Below are 19,625 nucleotides of genomic sequence, written 5' to 3'. Positions count from 1 at the left end.
ATTCACATTTTGAATGGAATTCTTCAAAAATAATTTCATTCCTACTTCAATTACTTTTATTGAGGAGAGAGCACGTAGTGCTGAGAATGGAACCAGACCTTCACTTCACCTCCTTGCTATATATGCAACTGTTTAAAAATAATCTCAATGTGGAATCATTACCATAGATGAAAGGAGATGGAAGAGACTGGAATCAGCATGAAAAGTCTCTATTTCACTTAAACAGAGCAGCCTAAGGGGAGACCATGCAGCTTCCTTCCTAGAATTGTGTACAACCAACCTCAAACAAATGTGCCTTCGTTGAAAACAAGTGAGTTGACCCAGCAACAATACTCTGTATGGTATAGGAGCCCAGATGGAACCTGAAGAAACACAAATAATAGGAGAGAAAAATTAAGCAGGTTCTGACAACCAAAGAACTGTTGTTCTAGAGCATGAAGGAAATGCTATACTGTAAAGGCAGAGCAGGGGTTTCCTCTTGGAAATACAGCCCAGAAGTTGGGGTGTCTTTACACACTACTGGCAGTGGGCAGGAAAGGAGGTGGGAGCTTGGGGTATTCAGGTAGAATTTTAATCTGGCTCTCAAAAATCATCTATACCCAGAAACATTATTATTGTTTTAAGAGAAGAATACATGTGCTACCTAGCTAAGTGTGGTTCCTTAACTGATGTCTTGGCAATCAAGAAATAGTTCTAACACATACAGCACCTATTCTGAAACAGTCTGGGACAGTGCTAGGACGAACAGCTAGTAAGGTGTACTCGGCCTTGACCAGTGTTTCAATGGGCACCACTGCTGAGTGCGATGCTTCTAAATAGAGAAAGTTGTTGCTTAACAAGTGTTTCCCCACTTAGGACAAATCAGAACCCAGGAGCCAGCAAAGCACCGGGAGCCTATTGTAAATGCATAGTCTGAGGATATGGAATTCAGTCATTCCCCAAGAATCTTACTTATGTACAAGCTTATTCCAGTTTTCTTTAACAAAATCCCAGGCCAGCAAGTGTCCAGGAAAGTGCCTGCCCACTGTCCTGATGATAAGTGACAACTTCTGTGTTCGGATGATATCACCATCAAGGCTACTTTTCATTAACCTGAAGAAAAAAACAGATTTAGCCTTCAAAATTATTGTATTTGAAGTGATGACCAAACTTGTATTAGCACTGGGTTCCAATGTAAACCTCTATCAATTCAAGCTAAATCTGGTTGGACTAGGCTAAGATTAGTACACAAGTTAAAACCTGTCAATTATTTTAATCATCATGATACACATACTCATGTTGTTATATAACGATTTACAATATATCAAGGAAAAAAATTCTGCAACTTACTACAATTTTGGCAACAAGCATATTTTCTGGTTTTTCAGGTCAGGAATATTTAGCCTGTATACTTCAGCTTGCAAACCCACAGACCTGATACTATTAAAAATCAAAGGAAAAGAGGACAAGGTGAAGGGTCCGAAGAAGCATTTTCACATTTTACTCTCTGTGCTCAGGTGCTGTTTGCATATGCATAAGGGGACTTTATAGAATGTTGTGCTAACATCAGAGTCTAGCCACTGCTGTAAAGATAATGCTTATTTACAAAGTATCATTTAGAAAGTCGATTTGGGCAGGGTCCAAGGATGTCTCTGGGACACTGTTAGGATTTAGCTGCGTGAACGTAATGAAGCTAAGATGCTCTCTCTATCCCTGGTATGGCTTTCAGTATCTACGTCCTAAGGTGTATGCGCTTTGAATCTCCAAGGACACTTGAGCCTTTAACTCTGTCTCTTCCTGTTCTCTTTGTCAGGTCTGACTGCCTTTTTTTCACCCACATGATGTTTCCATTCCTAGGCCAGGTAGTTAGACATTAGGAAGAAGTATGAGCAATAAATTCAAAGGAAGATAGAAAAATAGTTCTCTTTTTCTGAAATGTTTACATTCGCAAAGTGACAGCATGAGTAGATTGATATCTAGTACAGCAGATTTTAGCACATCATGCCAAGGGAGGACAACATTTCCCATGATTACTAATATCTTCAAATCTCTCAAACAAAGTGCATTTTGAACCATCTGTTAAGTTCAATCCTCAAGCTGAAGCCCAGTTCATGAAAACTCATCACAACCTTGTCCAATTCAGGTCTAGGAAGAAGTCAGTGAGAGTTCAAGAGAAAACGGGCTCCTGTCCTAAAGAGCAAAGTGCTTTTATCTTTTGGTTTCTTTGTATCGTATTCTTTGAACGGTTCCATACCAGTAAAGTTTCTGTACATCCTCTGAGCTGGCAAGAGCTTCAAGTATTTTGTTCTTTTCTGCTTCAGAGCCCATGGAGAAATACATGCTTAAGAGGAATGACCAGCCTGTCTCGGTTCTTGCTCCAACTTTGAACACAGTGGTCATGACATCAGTAGGCAGGCTACAAAAGAGAGTGAAACATGAGAATAACAAGGAAAAATAATCTGACCACAAAGGCAAGGAATTGACTGGTAGTGTTTCTGGGTCCAAATAATAATTGTTCATCTTCATACAATTTTTAGAAATAAAAGGTAATTCAATGACTGCTACCTTCCTATAGTTATGACCTTAAAGAAGGTAAGTTGAATTTAATATAATAATTATTTACTGAGAAGACATGTACCTGCATACTGGGAAGGAATGAGACACACCCCTTTCTCTGTAGGAGATCATGGGCTATCCCAAAGTACACAGAATAACTATATGCATTATAATACAGTGTGCTAAATGTGATGGTATAAATTGAGCAGCAAATGTATACTTGGGAGGCAGGAAGGGGGTGAAACACAACTGCCTTTACTTAGGTCTCAGAGCTAGGACAGATTTCAGAACCTTATTCAAATTCCCTGTCTCAGCTTTCCAAATATTTTAATCATTGCTCTAAATTTTCAATAAGGAACCTGGAAAGAATTAATCATATCCAGAACATTTCTCCTAACTGCTCACTCCACCAGTCGTTTCACTTCTAAATGAAAGGAGACAGCCATCATACTCTGAGAAATAGCTGTTATCAAAACGTCAGAAAATTAGGATTTTATGTGGAGATAACGTGCATCACCACCATTTAAAGTACTTGCCACACAAGCGTGAGGACCTGAGCTCAGTAACTAGCACCCAGGTACAACAAACTGGGTATGGGACATGCACTTGTGATTCCAGTGCTGGTTAGCTGGAGACGGGTGGACAGAGATCAATGGTAGAGCATTTGCCTAGAAAGTGTGAGACTGTGAGTTAGATCCTCAACACCACAGGGGGAAAAAACGTTTTAAATACAAACAAATGAAGCAGAAAACTAGGCAAAATATGAATGTGCTTGTTTTAATCTCAGTACTCAGGAGGCAGAGGTAGACCAACAAGGGTTACACAGTGAGACCCTATCTCAAAACCACATCAACCAAACAAAACCAGAAAACACTTTGTGGCAACGTTGTGTAAAAACAAACAAAAAACAAAAGCAAAACAACACAAACAAACACAAAAAACTCTGGAATATTTATACTCTGTTAGTGGACATAAAAATCACATACTTACTATGGGAAACATATCATGAAAGTCCTTAAAAATTAAAAATGGAATTCTAGGGAAAACAGTTCAATCAGTACAGTGCTTGCCGAGCATGCATGAGTACTTGAATCTGATCTCCAGAACCAACAGAATAAAGTCAAGGGGTGGTATAAACTTGAAATCCCAGGGGCTCTCTGGCCAGTCAATCTAGACTATTTAGGGGAAGTCACTATCTACAAAAGTGTTTCTGAGGATTTGACACTAAAGATTGTTTTCTGGCTCCCTACACATGAGTTCTCACACAAACATACATATATATGCACATGATAAAAACAAAACAAAAGTTCTCTATGATCCAGCAATAGCACTTTTGAATATATACTGAAAAAATTTAAATCAGATTTGCCAAAGCTAATTATATGCTCAAATTCATGGCAGATTTACAATGCCAAGAAGCAGAAGCAATTCAAATCTCATAAAAAAACGCATTAAATTTGGCACATGCATATAGCAGAATATCATTCCTTCCTTCTTTAGGAAATAATGAAGGGAAAGATCCATTCAAGTAGATGTGCACTTCACCTCTGAGTTCCGTTTGATGCCATCCAATTGTCAAACAGCTTTGTGGCCTCAGTGGTACAATTATCTAGGTTATGGGCACAGGCAAATTCCAGCAAGGCTGACCGGAGCTCTCGAGCAGATGGCGTGCCCTCATCAGTCCAAGTCTGCTGCTGGATTTGGTTCTGGAGCAATTTATATATTCTGGTCTATAATAATGAAATATGATTATAATGATATTAATAATTCAATAAATCATGAAATCAGTACAACTACATATCTTTTCTCCAAGATTTTCCCAATAAGAAAAAAATGACAAGATATCACTTATTAAATATTAACTGACATATAAGGCCTACATTTAGCTGGTATGAAGTACCCAATAACAAAGCTACAGACAAGTAAGACTTAAGAATGATACAACTAAACTCAGGAAGATTTTATGGTGTCTACACCGTAGAGAACCTTTATTCTGTGTGTACTCAACTAAAAGCTACCTCCGTCCTACCTATAATATCATCCAACTGCTGGAATTTCCTTGCCTGATGATTTCTGTATTGACAAATTCAAAAATAAGAGAGAGACTATACCACTATTACTGTTTATTGTAATAAATATAGACCAGGCTGGCCCTGAATGCACAATTTTCTTGCTGAGATTACAAGTAAATGTTACCATGTTCTGCTAAAATACATTTCTTTACTAATGATTTAATACTTAAACATATTTAACATACGACCTAGTTTAAGGTCATAGCAAATTAACCTAAAAAAAACTTAAAAGAAAATGAGGTCTCTAGGGAATAGTATATATTCCCATTTTTAATGTAAAATAGTCAAAGTTACAGAAAAATGTAAAAATAGATGTATAGTGAACATCCAAATGTTATTCATCTAGATTTATGTTTCTCTTCAGTTTTGTGTACTTGGTACATATACATTACTTTGTTTTAGTAGAATTGTTTGTAAACTATAGAGACAATAAAATTTCATTTACATATACTTAATCTACATGTGATCAAAATACCCTGTGGACAATTGTTCAATCTCATCTGCTATTCTATACAATTCATTGTTACAGTTAGTTCTGAATGAGAAGCCATTGTAAAATATGTGTGTATTATAGAATCAACAACCCCCCTTTTAATCTCTCTCCTACACAGAAGCATAAAAGCTATTCACAGAATATGGAATATTCTGTTGCAAGTTATTGTGCACCACAGAGGGAGAAGATACACAAGATTTAACAATACTGTAAAAAATACGCACCCAGGAAATCCTAGAGAAGAAAAACTTTGATATAAAATGCTTAGTTTTTTTCTCTGTAAAGAATATATCTACAAGCTATACATAAGGAGGATCAAATTTAAACAAAATCAATTGATGTCCCTTCTCCTCAGTATCTAAGCACCAGTGAATTTCTCCTTACCAGTTACTTTACATCACCACCACCATCCTACCTGAGCTGGCTACTTTTATGTCAACTTGACATAAACTATAGTTATCTGATCCTCAAATGAGAAACTATAGTAAATGGATCCTCAAATGAGAAACTATCCCTGTAAGATCTGGTTGTAGGCAGGCTGGCAGAGCATTTTCTTAATTAGTAATTGGTGGCTAATTGGTTCTGGGTGCTAATGAAAACAGGATGAGCAAGTCATGAGAAGCAAGCCAGTAAGCAACACTCCACGGCCTCTGCATTAGCTCCTGCCTCCAAGTTCCTGCACTATCAGAGTTTCTGATTTTCTGCAGTGATGGCCCAATACCTGGAAATATAGTGAAAAACAATTTTACCCAAGTTGCTTTTGATCGTTGTGTTTCATCACAGCAACAGAAACCCTAACACACTACCTCATCCCAATAATAAAGTATCATAAATGAGTTATGAAAAAATCTTTTAATCCCCCAAATTCAGTTCAAGTTCTTTCAAAGTATTATGCTTTTCTTGAAGATCACCATCCATCCCTAAAGACAAGAAGAATTGGTATAAGAAGTTCTCAAGGCTTGTGATAACACATCAACTTGCCTTTGTTTGTTTAAAGACAAATAGAGACTAGATACCTTGTGGAATGTTTGAGGTGGGAGAACGTGGAATTGGAAGATACTGGCTGTGCTACCTGTCAATGCAGGGCATCCCACTGAGCTCCTGCATCTGTATTGGTACCTGCTGTCTTTAATTGATCGACCCACTCAAAAGCATAAAGACAGCACTATCCCTGAGTATTGACACAGACCATATGTCTACTGTTTTTGTCCCAAACGAACAAAGAATCAAAGAAAATTTAAAGGTACTTATAACCAGAAACAAAGAAACAATGTGTGGGACAGTTACAACTTAGAATTTTATTTTCATAAACCTCAGTGGAGAGACACAGCACCACCAGTGGGAATGGCACTTTGAAGCACTGGAGCAGAGAAAGCCTGACACTTGAGGATGCTTAGACTAAGCTTTAAGCACCCACACCCCACAATGAGAGGGCGTGATTTTGCTAGTCTCCTTATACCAAATGATTAAGAGAGATTCTCAAAATATTTTAAGTATATTTGAAAATATGGTAAGCATTTTACTAACATAATTCTACTTTCATAAAAATCCTGCTGTTTTAAATGTGACTACTTAAATAAGTGAATCAGGTTATGTCTTCAATACTACTTATATTAATAAGAGTATAGCAGGTGCCTCAAGTTGCCTTTGTCTCATAAAATGAAATACGCTTTTCATACGGTTTCTCAATTAGTCTCTTGAAGTTAAGGTGATTAAACAACAGAATTTAGCACTATTTTCATTAAGAATGGCAAGAAGAAGGTAATAAAGGGATGTGTCACATAAGCAATAAAATGCAGCAACAGTAACAAAATTGTTTTAAAAACAAAACAGGAAAAGATGAGGACACTTGCTATATATTAAATTTTGATTTACTGTTTTAATTTTACATCAATACACTCAGGGAGGTTCTTTCCCAAGTTAACGAAATTTCTTAAAAGTGAATTGTCAGTTTTATTGCAAAGGTTTATCCCACCAATGCTTCATATGTAAGAGAATGACAGATTTGTAAATTATAAAATAGGAATATGGCTAAAACTAGACATTAACTTCAGATGTTAACAATTTAACACAATTCAAATGTACCTCCAGACCCTACCCACCACACCACAGCATACTCCACAGAATGCTGTATACATTATGCATAACTTTCATAACAAAATGACAAATTAATCTGTATAGTGTTCTGGCTATAATGACATAAACATTAATCAGACACCAATATTAAATACCAACACACTTGAATATTTGACTCAAGGGCTTGAAAATGCCTGCCATTCCACTTTCGAACTACAAAGTGGTAATAGTTTTGATGCCATCAAAATCCCCTAAGAATAAACAAGAATTTTAAAGCTTCCCTTCTTTGTAAACTAAAGTGAACTTGTATTTAACTATGAATTTAAGGTGAAATAGTACTAAAAGAGTCCAAGACTTAGAAACAGACACCAAGTCTCCCATCCTTGCTCTTTACTCATTAGTTCCCTGAATCCTAGTCTATAATATGTTCCAAACAAATACCTGAAATCATAGAGGATGAAGATGCAACAAGACAAGTTACTTGAACACCAACAGGAAAATATTCCAAAGACCCAATTTGCAATTTCAGCAAAGGAATAGCTTGAGATAATTGCCAAGTGCTTCCTAAGACTAATCTTAGATAGAACAGAGAACAGTAGGTGGAATAAAGGCTTCTGCTACCATGGAATTAACTACCTAGATAGCTTTAGAATAGGCAGACATTCTGCCTCCCTTTAGGGTATTTTTAAACCCTTCAAATCAGTGTCCTTCAAGAGTGGTAAAATGAGTGATGTGTGGTAGTATTGTCTGCTACTACTGATACCACATGGAGTAGTGTACCTTACCCCAGTTCACATAACCTTAAACGGGAACAGTGTCTCTGTAGACATAACCAAGTGAAAATGAAGCTATACAGGGTTACTATGGGGTCTAACCTAAGGGTTGGTATATCTATGACAGCTGTCAAATTGGGGTACAGAAACACAGTACAGTGCCTTGTCAACAGAGATAGGACAGGAATGACAATAATTTAAACAAGAAACACAAGGATTGCTAGCAGTCACTTAAAGTTAAGAGAAAGGTAGGTAGTAGATTATCCTGTACAAGACAGTCTACCCTGCCAACACCTTGACTTCTAGCCTCCAGAGGCATAATAAGTAAATTCCTGCTATTTCTGTATATCAAGTTTGTAGTAATAAATTAAGGCAATACTAGGAAACTAATATAATTAGTTAATTAGAAGTAACAGCTGAACACTATCAGGTGACTGGTCTTACTAAGTTGAAGACTCCTTGGTAACGGGTACAGTCACTGCTACGTACCAGCAGCATTGCTCATGGGAGGGTAGTCGGTAACAACTCCTAAGCAGGTAATTTTTAGAACATACTGCATTTTAAAAAGACCACTAACAAATTAATAAGAGATCTATTTTCTAAAAGACCTTATTTTAATGTGTGTAATGTGTCCCCAAAGATATTTTCCTTTTAGATGGCTCCATTTGGTAGCAGTCAAATGTCTCTATTTTGATAATTCAAACAATACTATTTCATATAAAAGCTGAACCAACTCTTCATAATAAGAACTGGCATTTTTCATCCAGAGCAGAGATTTTTATAATGAGTAAAATAAAGAAATTAGAATCTAACCATTAGATTTCTTTTTAAAAAAATAATTTCTTTTCTACTTTTTTAAAAAAGAAAACAAACTATCTTTTTTTTTCCACTTTACATACCAATCTCAGTTCCTACTCCCTTCCCTCCTCCCATTCTGTCCACCTAATCCACACCCTACCTCCCATCCACCCCTCAGAGAGGGTAAGGCACATTGCTTTGGGGAAGGTTCAAGGCCCTTCCTACTATATCTGGGCTGAGTAATCCATCCAAAGAGAATAGGTTCCCAAAAAGCCAGTACAAGCAATAGGGATAAATCCTGGTGCCACTGCTGGTGGCCCTGCAGTCTGCCCCAGCCATACAACTGTCACCAGCATTCCAAGGGTCTAGTTTGGTCCTACGCTGGTTCCTTTGCTGTCCAGCTGGAGTAGATGTGCTCTTAACTGCTGAGCCATCTCTCCAGCCCTGTTTAATTTTTTAAAAGGCATGTTAAGACCTGAATAGAAATTCAAATAACAGCATTAAAGGTAAGTCACAAAAGAAACTGAAAAAAGAAAGACTTACCACCAATCTTGAGGCCAGGTCCATATGTCCCAGTTTTTCCAGGAGGTTATAGATGAGGCCTGTCTGGAACAGGGCTTCAGTGATGGGTGCAGTGTGGGTCTCATTTCTAAGATAGTCAATCAAATCAAATGCCATCCGAATAGGCACTTTGCCAAGGCTAAAGAATAAATAAATAGGAAGCGTAAATTTGCTGAGATACACATAACATGGAGGGAAACTTTAAAGTGAGTCAGTGAGTCTGCAGACAAGAAACTTACGTTTATAGTAACATTAGGCAAAGTTAGACTCATGTAATTATATTTAAGTGGCTCACAGGTAAAGATGGATTTTAACAGATATACAACAGCTCATTTTTGGATTTAGAAGTCACCTATTGCTACTGACTTAGTAAAAGTATAGGAAAAGGTGAGTACTATTGATTTTATTCACTGATCCCCTCAATTTACCCCATGATTGGGAGTGTCATACTCTGTATCTGAATCAGAAAACAGACAGATTGCATTTCTTGCTGTAATAAGTCTGCCACATTTGTTGAGACATGGTCCATTGTGAGTTTACAGTGAGTAACTTTTAAAAATGAAGCAGTTAGGTGGGGAAGAGAGGTAAACCTCTGTGGTATTGAAGTCAAACTGTTCTACATAGCCAATTCCAGGCCAGCCAAGGCTACACAGTGACACTCGTCTCAAACAAACAAACCCAATAGGCAGTTTGTAGAAGTTATAACAGTAATGTTTGAAAGGATATAATAAGGCTACTTCATATTTAAAACACAAGTCAAAAATGGAAAGTAATAATAAGTATTCTTTGTGTTTCAAGACCTAGAATCAATCTAATATTGAAAATTACTCAGAAGATACCTTTATTAAAGGCCACTGCCATTTTGGGCTTTGGGTTTCTATAATGTACATGGTGGGGAGGCAAGTCACACACATATAAGGATGTCCCAGTTATTAGAGATGCTATTTAATTAATAGGTTAGCACTAAGCTTTAGACAGAAGCCAACTACTTGAAGAAAATTCTCTCATAAATTAATGTGAAGTTTGAATTCCTACAACATTTTTACTGAACAAAGTATGTATCCTGCTTGTTGGTATCTATTCTTGAACTAATAGTTGATCCTGTTTTATGCTACCTATTCAATGTGTTTACAGCTGATATTTCCAATACATTATAAAATCTCTGAAAGCCATAAACATGCCTACATTTTCCAAGTCTTCTAAACCTATACTTAACAGTCATATATACTTGTTATTTCAAAATGAATTGTTCTTTACTGCAATAACATCTTAAAAAATAACAATAACAATGTAAATCAAGTATACTCTACCCTGCAAGTTCAAAGATGTTATTGATGAGGTTGGCTCGGTCTTTGTCACTGAGAACATAAGGATTTCTTTTTAACTGATTGATTAGAGCTGCCCAGTCATCATCAGCATAGTGAACAATGTAATAGCCAGTCATATTTGTGTTGACTTTGACCCATTGTACTTGTTCTGTAAGATTGATGATATCTAAAAGAGAGGAAAAATTAAAACAACAAGAGAAAAAGCAATAGAGGGCTTTGTTGTTGTTGTTTTTGTTTTGTTTTGGTTAACAAGGCATGTTTTCATATCCATGATTCTTTTGAGAAACTAAATACCTGCCTGCTGGCACAGTATGTTTCACATGTCAATGAAGTTTGCTAGACATTTAAACATTATTTAATCCTCCTAAATTATTAGCTCTAGAACAGGAGCTGGAGATCAAATGATGAAGAAAGCAGACAGACCTCTTTTTAAGGTCTGATAAACACATCTAGATATAATATCACTTCAGTGTCACTGGTGGAAAAAGAAAACAAACCATTCCATGGAAGCACACAGAAATATTTCACTCCAAAGGGCAGCCTGGAGAGGCTTCATAAAATAAAAGATGCCTAAGATGTCATTCTTTTAAGTGACTTCAGAAAACACAAATCTTAAGAAAATATGCACAGGAGAGAGATGGTGGAAAAGGACAGTGTGAAGAGTAGAGCAACGGTATATAAAATATGTCCTATACAAAATATGTCCCTTCTCAACTTTTGTCTTTTACTATACTAGTTAAGAAAAAAAATGTCATTTAGAAAATACTTCAAGGCTAACAAAATAAAAATTAGGAAAGGTTTAAGGTGTTTTTAGGCACAAGTTAAGAAACAGTTGAGTTAAAATAACAGAATAATGCCAAGTATTTTTTAACACAAATATACATACATACGTGCATGCATGTGTGTGTGTCTGTGTTTTGAGAAAATTGTTAAAAATGCCAATTTTGGGGGGGAAGGGGACAGAATATGAAAACAAGAAGAAACTGACTACAGAATATACTGATGAATTTTCAATATGCTTAGAATTACTAATAAAAACGTTATTAAAAGTTGACAACAGGATGTAGGTGCAGCAGGAGATCATGCTTGAAAAGACCTTGAGGTGATGATTTGCTAGAACAAAAGCCCTGTGTGCTCACTGATCCTTTACTGCTAATCTCTCAGTTGATATAGTGAGGTACCTAGCAGGAGATTACGAATCTTTACCAAGTGAATGAATAAATGACTAAAGTCATTACAAATAGTTTCAAATCATATTAAAGTCTGAATGATAAATTATTATCTTAAAATAAAAAATATTTTTATTAATTTAAAAAAAGAAAAAAAAACTAATCAAAACCAACGATATTATAGTGGAGTATATTTAGTGTCATGTTTTCCCTGTACGTGTTTTAATTAATGTAGTATTTCCTACAGTTGTTCTACATGTGTTGATGCTCATCCTGCATTTTTACCTTCAAGAATTCCCAACCCCTTCACTTCCATTGTCTTCATACGCAATCCCCAACTACCCAACTTTCCATTTTGGGACTTGTCCTACTATAGCCAGTCTCCCATTTTAATACATTACTTAAAATACTTCCCTATCACAATACGTGTATAGTGAATTATTTTTATACTAGGTGTTTTAGAAACACATTTTTAAAATGAAAGATATATTAGTACTTGAAGCTTTACTTAAAGTTCGTCAAGTTCAAAAGAATGAATTATTAAAATTTATCTGATTCCTTTTATTACTCTAATTTTGCTGATATTTTGGATATTATGAAGATGGAAATGTTTCTAATTATACCTTCACAAAACTATCATTCTTCTATATTAAAAGATTCAATATTAATTTTTCTTTTATTTTTGACATAATAACAGACAGGAACGATCAGTTAGATGAAATAAATTCATTTCTTTTTCCAGAGTAGTATGGAGTTCTGAGGAGTATTCGTGATGAAAAAAGTCATGGTTCCAGGTTAGGGACATTATAAACAGGCTTATAACTGATGATAATAATTGTATAATTAGCTAATCCAAAAAGTACCATTATTTTCCATTTGGATTTGCAAGCAGAATCTTTTATGGAGCTTTTAAAAACAAACTCTCTGAAAGAAGGATCACATAGCCCTATCTCCACTGACCTAAAAATGATAAGCACGGCAATTGTTTCATTGGATAGGTTCAGGAAATAGTGACATAATGACTATTTTCACTGATGAGCATGTGCTATACTACAAACATGGTCAACTCCAGACGGCAGAGAGAAGAAATGCAGCTAGGAATATATTATTACTGTCATCAAGTTGCCAGAACATAAGCAACACAGCCAACAGCAGAAGGAGAGACTTTTCATGTCTTCTGAATGAATGTAGGGCCTCAAAACCATAGGTATCAAAAATAATTGTTTTAATAAGAGACCTAACTGGTTGCCAGTTCAAATGTAGATGAGATGAGAATATTCTCATATGTTTTTAATTTATTATAATCATTAACAGATTAGAAGTTCAGTTTTTAGTCTATTGTATAATAAAATAAAGAGTGAACAATTTAATTTTAAATGGCAAAACCCAGACAAAATAATCTAATTGTGATTTTAAAAACCATTTGTAAGTTATGAAAATCAACTACTGTTTTATAAAGAAATAACAAAGTACTGAAACAAAAAGAATACATGTTTTTACTAAAAAATGAGAAAATATGACATCAAGTCTGTTCCAGGGGTTACCACAGTGCACAGTTTAACTGCACTCCATGCAAAAGTCCCCACCCTTGTGTCACTCCTTTACTCTGTATCTTATTAACAAGAAAAAAAAAAAGGTCAGATTACAGCATATAAAGGTATGTTAGTAAGTCACCTCCCCTTCTTTTTCTTTCTAATTGCTTTTCCTTCCAATGATATATCTTTTAGTTTCATAGCAACATTTCTGGTATGGTGATACCCTTTTTCAGAAATGTAACATTAAAATTTCCAGTTAAAATTAAGTATCTCCTACAGTTAAGAATTTTAAGTTTGAAAAAAAATATAGGTAACAAAAAGGTAGAAAGAACAAGGTTGAATATTTTAGGGTAACCTGAAAAACCTTTATCCTGTTATTTTGTACAACAATTATTCAACAGTGGAAAGGGGGCAAAGAAACTAACTGAATATAACTTCTACACAAGATGTAACCTGCAAGCTAAGTGCAGAGCCCTACTGTAGACTGAAGCAGCCAAAGAGGAGCCTATATTGCAGCAATGTATGAAATAAAATAAGCCTAAAGTCATCTTCTCTGCTACATTTTGAGGATAGAAAAAATTAAAATGCAACTAAATTGAGAGAAATTCTGCTGGGGTATCAGGAGCCAAGAAGATTCAACCGTCCACAGGGTCAAACATTTTCTCCTAAGAGCAGTGTGTTTTCAATATGCACTCTTAAATTTGAACTGGCAGAAATTAAAGCAGCAACAGCCACCGGAGAACTACATAGTTACTAACAGGAAACAGATGTTGCTTACATCAAATTGGGCCAGTTCCAGTCTCAGATTCAACAATTTTATTCCTTTTTTTATATTCCCTTTTACTATGAGTCTTTTCAATGAAGGGAAATAAGGCATCTCTTTTGGCTTTCAGTGTTCTTTCCTTATACGTTTTTATAGTCAAAATTAACATTCAGTGATTAAATTTATTCATTCAGTAATTGCTTATGTATCTACTACATACTAAGTTCATTAAAGCAATTTATGAACCGCAATATTTACCCTCAAGAGGAGATAAATATAACATGGAGAGAGACACAATTGCATAGTACTTACAGAATACTCTGATTGAAAAGTACAAAATGTTATTCGAAACTATAAAGTGGAATCTACCTTGTCTTAGGATGAAGACTGGAACAAGCCATGGCTAAAGGCAGAGAAATTAACGGGAGGAGGTCAAGGGAAGGGGTGTCAGGGTGTTCTTCAAGGAGAGACAACAGCACACAAAAGGATTAAACACAATAGACAGTATGGCTTGTTAAGATGCCGGAAAAATTTCTGTGCAGCAAAATTAGAGTACATCAGGTAAGGGAGATTGAAAGGGAGTAGGAGAGGGAAAAGGAGGAAAGGGAGACAGAGGGAAAAATAGATGGAGAAGAGGGAGAAGGTAGTGGGAAGAGGAAAGATGGGGGGAAACATAGATGGAGGTGGAGGGGAAGGAGAGAGTGGGAGAGGGAAAGAGGGAAGAGTGAAGAAGAGGGGAAGAGAAAGCATAGTGGGGAGAGGAAAGGAGGGAGGCTATGGTTCGTGTATATAGTATGTCCCTCCTACACTCATGAGTTGAAGGTTTGGTCCAAAACTAGAGAATCTAATCATTAAGAAGTCACTAGTTAACTCACTGTTAAGTTGGTAGAGAATGGGCACTTATGAGGTAGGGTCTGGAGGAAGAAGTAGGTTACTACTTTGGAATGTTTCTAAAAGATGTAACTCATCAATGTTTTTCTTCTCCTCCCCATCTCCCAGAACCAGGAACTAAAATCTGTGAAGCACTGAGCTGAAATAAATCTTTCCCCCTTTTAAATTGTTTGTTATTTTGTTTCAGTAACAGAGTTCACTAGTGTAAGGACTAAGTAGGGAAGTTGGAGCCATTTTATACAGCATGAATTTATACAGAGTTCACCACACACATATAAACAGAGTTTTTTTTTTTAAAGAACAGACAGAAGCAGATTTCTTATTACTTATTTCTAATACCAGCAAAAATTTAAATACTATTTGAAAGTCTGCAAATTTTCCTTGTTGGGTCTTTTTTAAATGCTCTGTTGTATTTAGACTATACTGCTGAAGGAACAGAGGGGAAGGGTATTCCTCTTCCTCAGTTCAGAGTACCACTTCAGGGACTCTGATATTTAGAGTTCTGTTTCACCAGGGAAAGCAGCACTTTTTCACACATTAATCAAAGAGATGGGATCATTTTCTGCTCTGAGGGCTTCAAACAGTGAGACTGATGCATAGGTGCTGTGACTCTTCTGCAGTGTGTGGTAAAGCTGCAATGAAATGACACATTCATATATTGAAGCTGACAGCCTCCATTGTCACCATACAATACAGACGAGTAGCTTAGTTTTGACTATCCAATCACAAAAGGTAATAGCCCTCAATTTTGAGAAGCACTGATAAAAAGAAAAAGCTTCTGTAAAGCAAAGGACACTGTCACTAAGACAAAAAGGCAACCTACTGACTGGGAGAAGATCTTCACCAACCCCGCAACAGACAAAGGTCTGATCTCCAAAATATATAGAGAACTCAGGAAACTAGACTTTAAAATGCTAATTAACCCAATTAAAAAATGGGTCACTGAACTGAACAGAGAATTCTCAACAGAAGAAGTACAAATGGCCAAAAGACACTTAAGGTCATGCTCAACCTCCTTAGCGATCAGAGAAATGCAAATCAAAACAACTTTGAGATATCATCTTACACCTGTCAGAATGGCTAAAATAAAAAACTCCAATGATAGCCTTTGCTGGAAAGGCTGTGGAGGAAGGGGTACCCTCATCCATTGCTGGTGGGAATGCAATCTTGTGCAACCACTTTGGAAATCAGTGTTTCGGTTTCTCAGGAAATTTGGGATCAACCTACCCCTGGACCCAGCAATACCACTCCTGGGAATATACCCAAGAGATGCCCTATCATATGTCAAGAGCATTTGTTCAACTATGTTCATAGCAGCATTATTTGTAATAGCCAGAACCTGGAAACAACCTAGATGCCCTTCAATGGAAGAATGGATGAAGAAAGTGTGGAATATATACACATTAGAGTACTACGCTGCGGTAAAAAACAATGACTTCTCGAATTTTGCATGCAAATGGATGGAAATAGAAAACACTATACTGAGTGAGGTAACCCAGACCCAAAAAGATGAACATGGGATGTACTCACTCATAATTGGTTTCTAGCCATAAATAAGGGTCATGGAGTCTACAATTGGTGAACCTAAAGAAGCTAAGTAAGAAGGTGAAACCAAGGAAAAACATATAGTTATCCTCTTGCCTATGGGAAGTAGACAAAATTGCCGGGGAGAAAATTGGGATCTTGGGGGTGGGGTGGGATGGGGCTAAGGGGAGATGGGGAGAGAAAAGGGAGAAGGGGAGGATGGGGGGAACTTGGGGAAAAAGGATGATTGGGATAAAGGAAGGTTGGATAGGGGAGCACGGAAGCACAATTCTTAGATAAGGGAGCCACCTTAGGGTTGGCAGGAGACTTGAACCTAGAGTGGCTCCCAGGAGCCCAAGGCGATGTCCCCAGTTAGTTCCTTGGGCAGCTGAGGATAGGGAACCTGAAATGACCCTATCCTATAGCAATACTGATGAATATCTTGCACATCACCACAGAACCTTCATCTGGTGATGGATGGAGATAGAGACAGAGACCCACACTGGAGCACTGGACTGAGCTCTCAAGGTCCCAATGAGGAGCAGAAGGAGGGAGAGCATGAGCAAAGAAGTCGGGACCACGAGGGGTGCACCCACCCACTGAGACAGTGGAGCTGATCTATTGGGAGCTCACCAAGGCCAGCTGGACTATGACTGAAAAAGCATAGGATAAAACCGGACTCTCTGAACATGCGAACAATGAGGGCTGATGAGAAGCCAAGGACAATGGCATAGGGTTGTTTTGTTTTTGTTTTTTTTTTTGTTTTTGTTTTTTTTTGTTTTTTTTTTTGTTTTTCGAGACAGGGTCTCTCTGTGGCTTTGGAGCCTGTCCTGGAACTCGCTCTGTAGACCAGGCTGGTCTCGAACTCACAGAGATCCGCCTGCCTCTGCCTCCCGAGTGCTGGGATTAAAGGCGTGCGCCACCATCGCCTGCCTGGCACAGGGTTTTGATCCTACTTAATGTGCTGGCTTTGTGGGAGCCTAGCCAGTTTGGATGTTCACCTTCCTAGATATGGACAGAGGGGGGAGGACCTAGGACTTACCACAGGGCAGGGCACCCTGACTGCTCTTTGGACTGGAGAGGGAGGGGGAGAGGAGGGCGGGGAGGGGGGGGACAAAGGTGGGAGGAGGGGGAGGGAAATGGGAGGCTGGGAGGAGGCGGAAACTTGTTTTTTTTTCCTTTTCTCAATAGAAAAAAAAAAGAAAAAAGACAAAATGGGGGAAATATCTTAACATCTGATATCTTTATTAGGAAATATTTTTAATAAAGAATTGATGAATCATGGGTATAAAAATGAAAGACTGTCAATTATCATATATGTTTTTAAAGGAAAGAAATGGAAATCATATGTATATAATGATTTTAAGTAAAAATTTTAAAATGACAAAGAAAGCACAAAAAAACTTATGGTAGCATTAGAAAACTTTTTCCATAATTTATGTAATGCAGATACACTATGCCTAAAGGTTCTTTAGTAAGTGCCTTAGCAATGGAATCTAACATAAACTTAACATACACCAGACATGATTTTGGGCACTCCATATAAATAAACTCTAAAAATCCTTATCACAACCCTATTTTAGAGTAGGATCTGAGCCAAATACCTAATCTAAAAGCCGGTTAAGTGGTAAATGGGAGAGGCATGGTGTGATCAGGCAATTGGGCTTAACTCACCTATCAAAAATGTAGATTTGAAAACATATCCAGATCTAAGCAAGAACTTTCCCTTTTTCATAAATCTAAAGTATTCATGGCTGATTTTCACAGAACCCAAGAGTCTTATGTTCTTTTTGATATAAATAAAAATGATATATGTGTAGGTATCACAGATGTATTTCACAAATGGTTAGAAATTATACTTCAGTGGATTTTTATGGATAGCTTATGGGTAAGCATATACAGACCAATTGCCTCTTGTCTGAAAAGCTTTGGACCAGAAGTATTTAAAATCTTGGAGCATTGTAGATTTTCTGGTATTTGCACAGATTTTAATAGTAGAACATTCCCAATGTGGAAACCTGAAACCTAAAATGATCTAAATATGAAATATTTTGACTGTTATAATGAAGCTCAATTAGGGATACTCAGCCTCTGTTACTGTTGTGACTTGTTATCTTTTTGTTATGATAGTTCCTTATCCCATTTTTTATTGCCAGAAAAAAGGGAAATGTGTTATGAGATAATCTTTTTGTACAGTATGAAGATGTGTTTCTGCTAAGGTACCTCCTGATTGCTTTAATAAAGAGCTAAATGGTCAGTAGCTAGGCAGAAGAGGATAGGTGGGCATTTCAGGGAGATAGAGGAGCTTGGGGGAAGAACCTGAGAGGTGGGGAATTCACCAGGAGGCACAGAAGAAGTCAGACATATTGCACAGAGGAGAGGAAATGAGCAGAGCATAGGTTAATATAAATAAGTTAATTTACATTTTAAGAGCTAGTTGGGAACAAGTCTAAGCTAAGGCCAAGCTTTCATAATTAATAAGAAGTCTCAATGTCATTATTTGGGAGCTGGTGGTCCAAAGAAAGTCCGGCTACCTACATGTCTACAGGATATGTTGTAATGAGCATTTACTGTAAATCTAAGTTATAAATCAACCTTTATCATGCATATAAATAATCTATAAAATGCCTGTTAAATGCACTGGCCCCAGACTAGGACTTGAAAGTAGATAATAACACTTAATGCAAATGCTTGGTTCTTTTACTTATTTTAAAACATAAAATATTTATGCAGTACTTAACAATAAAACATTGTCAAAATATTCTTTGCAACTTCTTAACCTTATTTCTTACAACTAAAAGCCAATTCTATACATATAAACAGTCAGTCTTATTGTAGTAAAGTGTTAAATAATTATTTATGACACTAGATCCGAGAATTACACACTGTAAAATAAAATCTATTATCTGCCCTATGGTCAAATTTTTAAAATTACATTACTAGTAATTTTTTTTTCAGAAAAAATTAACTATTGTCACACCTGATTTCTTGTCCAGCAGTGAAACTGATCGATATTCTGAATAGTTTCTTCCATCAGTGACATAGGATATTGGAATATGCCAAAGGTAGCTGCAGAAATAAAACATTGGAGGGTTAGTTCTTCCTAA

At 36.7% G+C, this 19,625-nt stretch overlaps 1 protein-coding gene across 3 annotated transcripts in view; it reads right to left on the bottom strand.

Moving 5' to 3' along the window:
* Positions 1-19,625, bottom strand: part of Lnpep (leucyl and cystinyl aminopeptidase) — a 95,207-nt gene that overhangs the window by 8,609 nt on the left and 66,973 nt on the right. For all 3 annotated transcript variants that reach the window (XR_003378362.1, XM_026787329.1, XM_005363329.3), the window contains exons 11-17: positions 19,499-19,587; positions 10,619-10,802; positions 9,291-9,447; positions 4,081-4,265; positions 2,234-2,395; positions 952-1,092; positions 281-362 (exon numbers count right to left, since the gene is read on the bottom strand). Coding sequence is in view for 2 of the 3 variants with exons in the window: in XM_026787329.1 (XP_026643130.1) it covers positions 281-362; positions 952-1,092; positions 2,234-2,395; positions 4,081-4,265; positions 9,291-9,447; positions 10,619-10,802; positions 19,499-19,587 (1,000 nt within the window). In the remaining variant the exon portion in view is untranslated. The remainder of the gene's footprint in view (positions 1-280; positions 363-951; positions 1,093-2,233; positions 2,396-4,080; positions 4,266-9,290; positions 9,448-10,618; positions 10,803-19,498; positions 19,588-19,625) is intronic.

This window comes from Microtus ochrogaster, linkage group LG9 (assembly GCF_000317375.1).
Source record: "Microtus ochrogaster isolate Prairie Vole_2 linkage group LG9, MicOch1.0, whole genome shotgun sequence".
NCBI classification, from domain to species: domain Eukaryota; kingdom Metazoa; phylum Chordata; class Mammalia; order Rodentia; family Cricetidae; genus Microtus; species Microtus ochrogaster.
The sequence above is the reverse complement of the archived record's forward strand: the minus strand, read 5'-3'. Positions and strand labels throughout refer to the sequence as shown.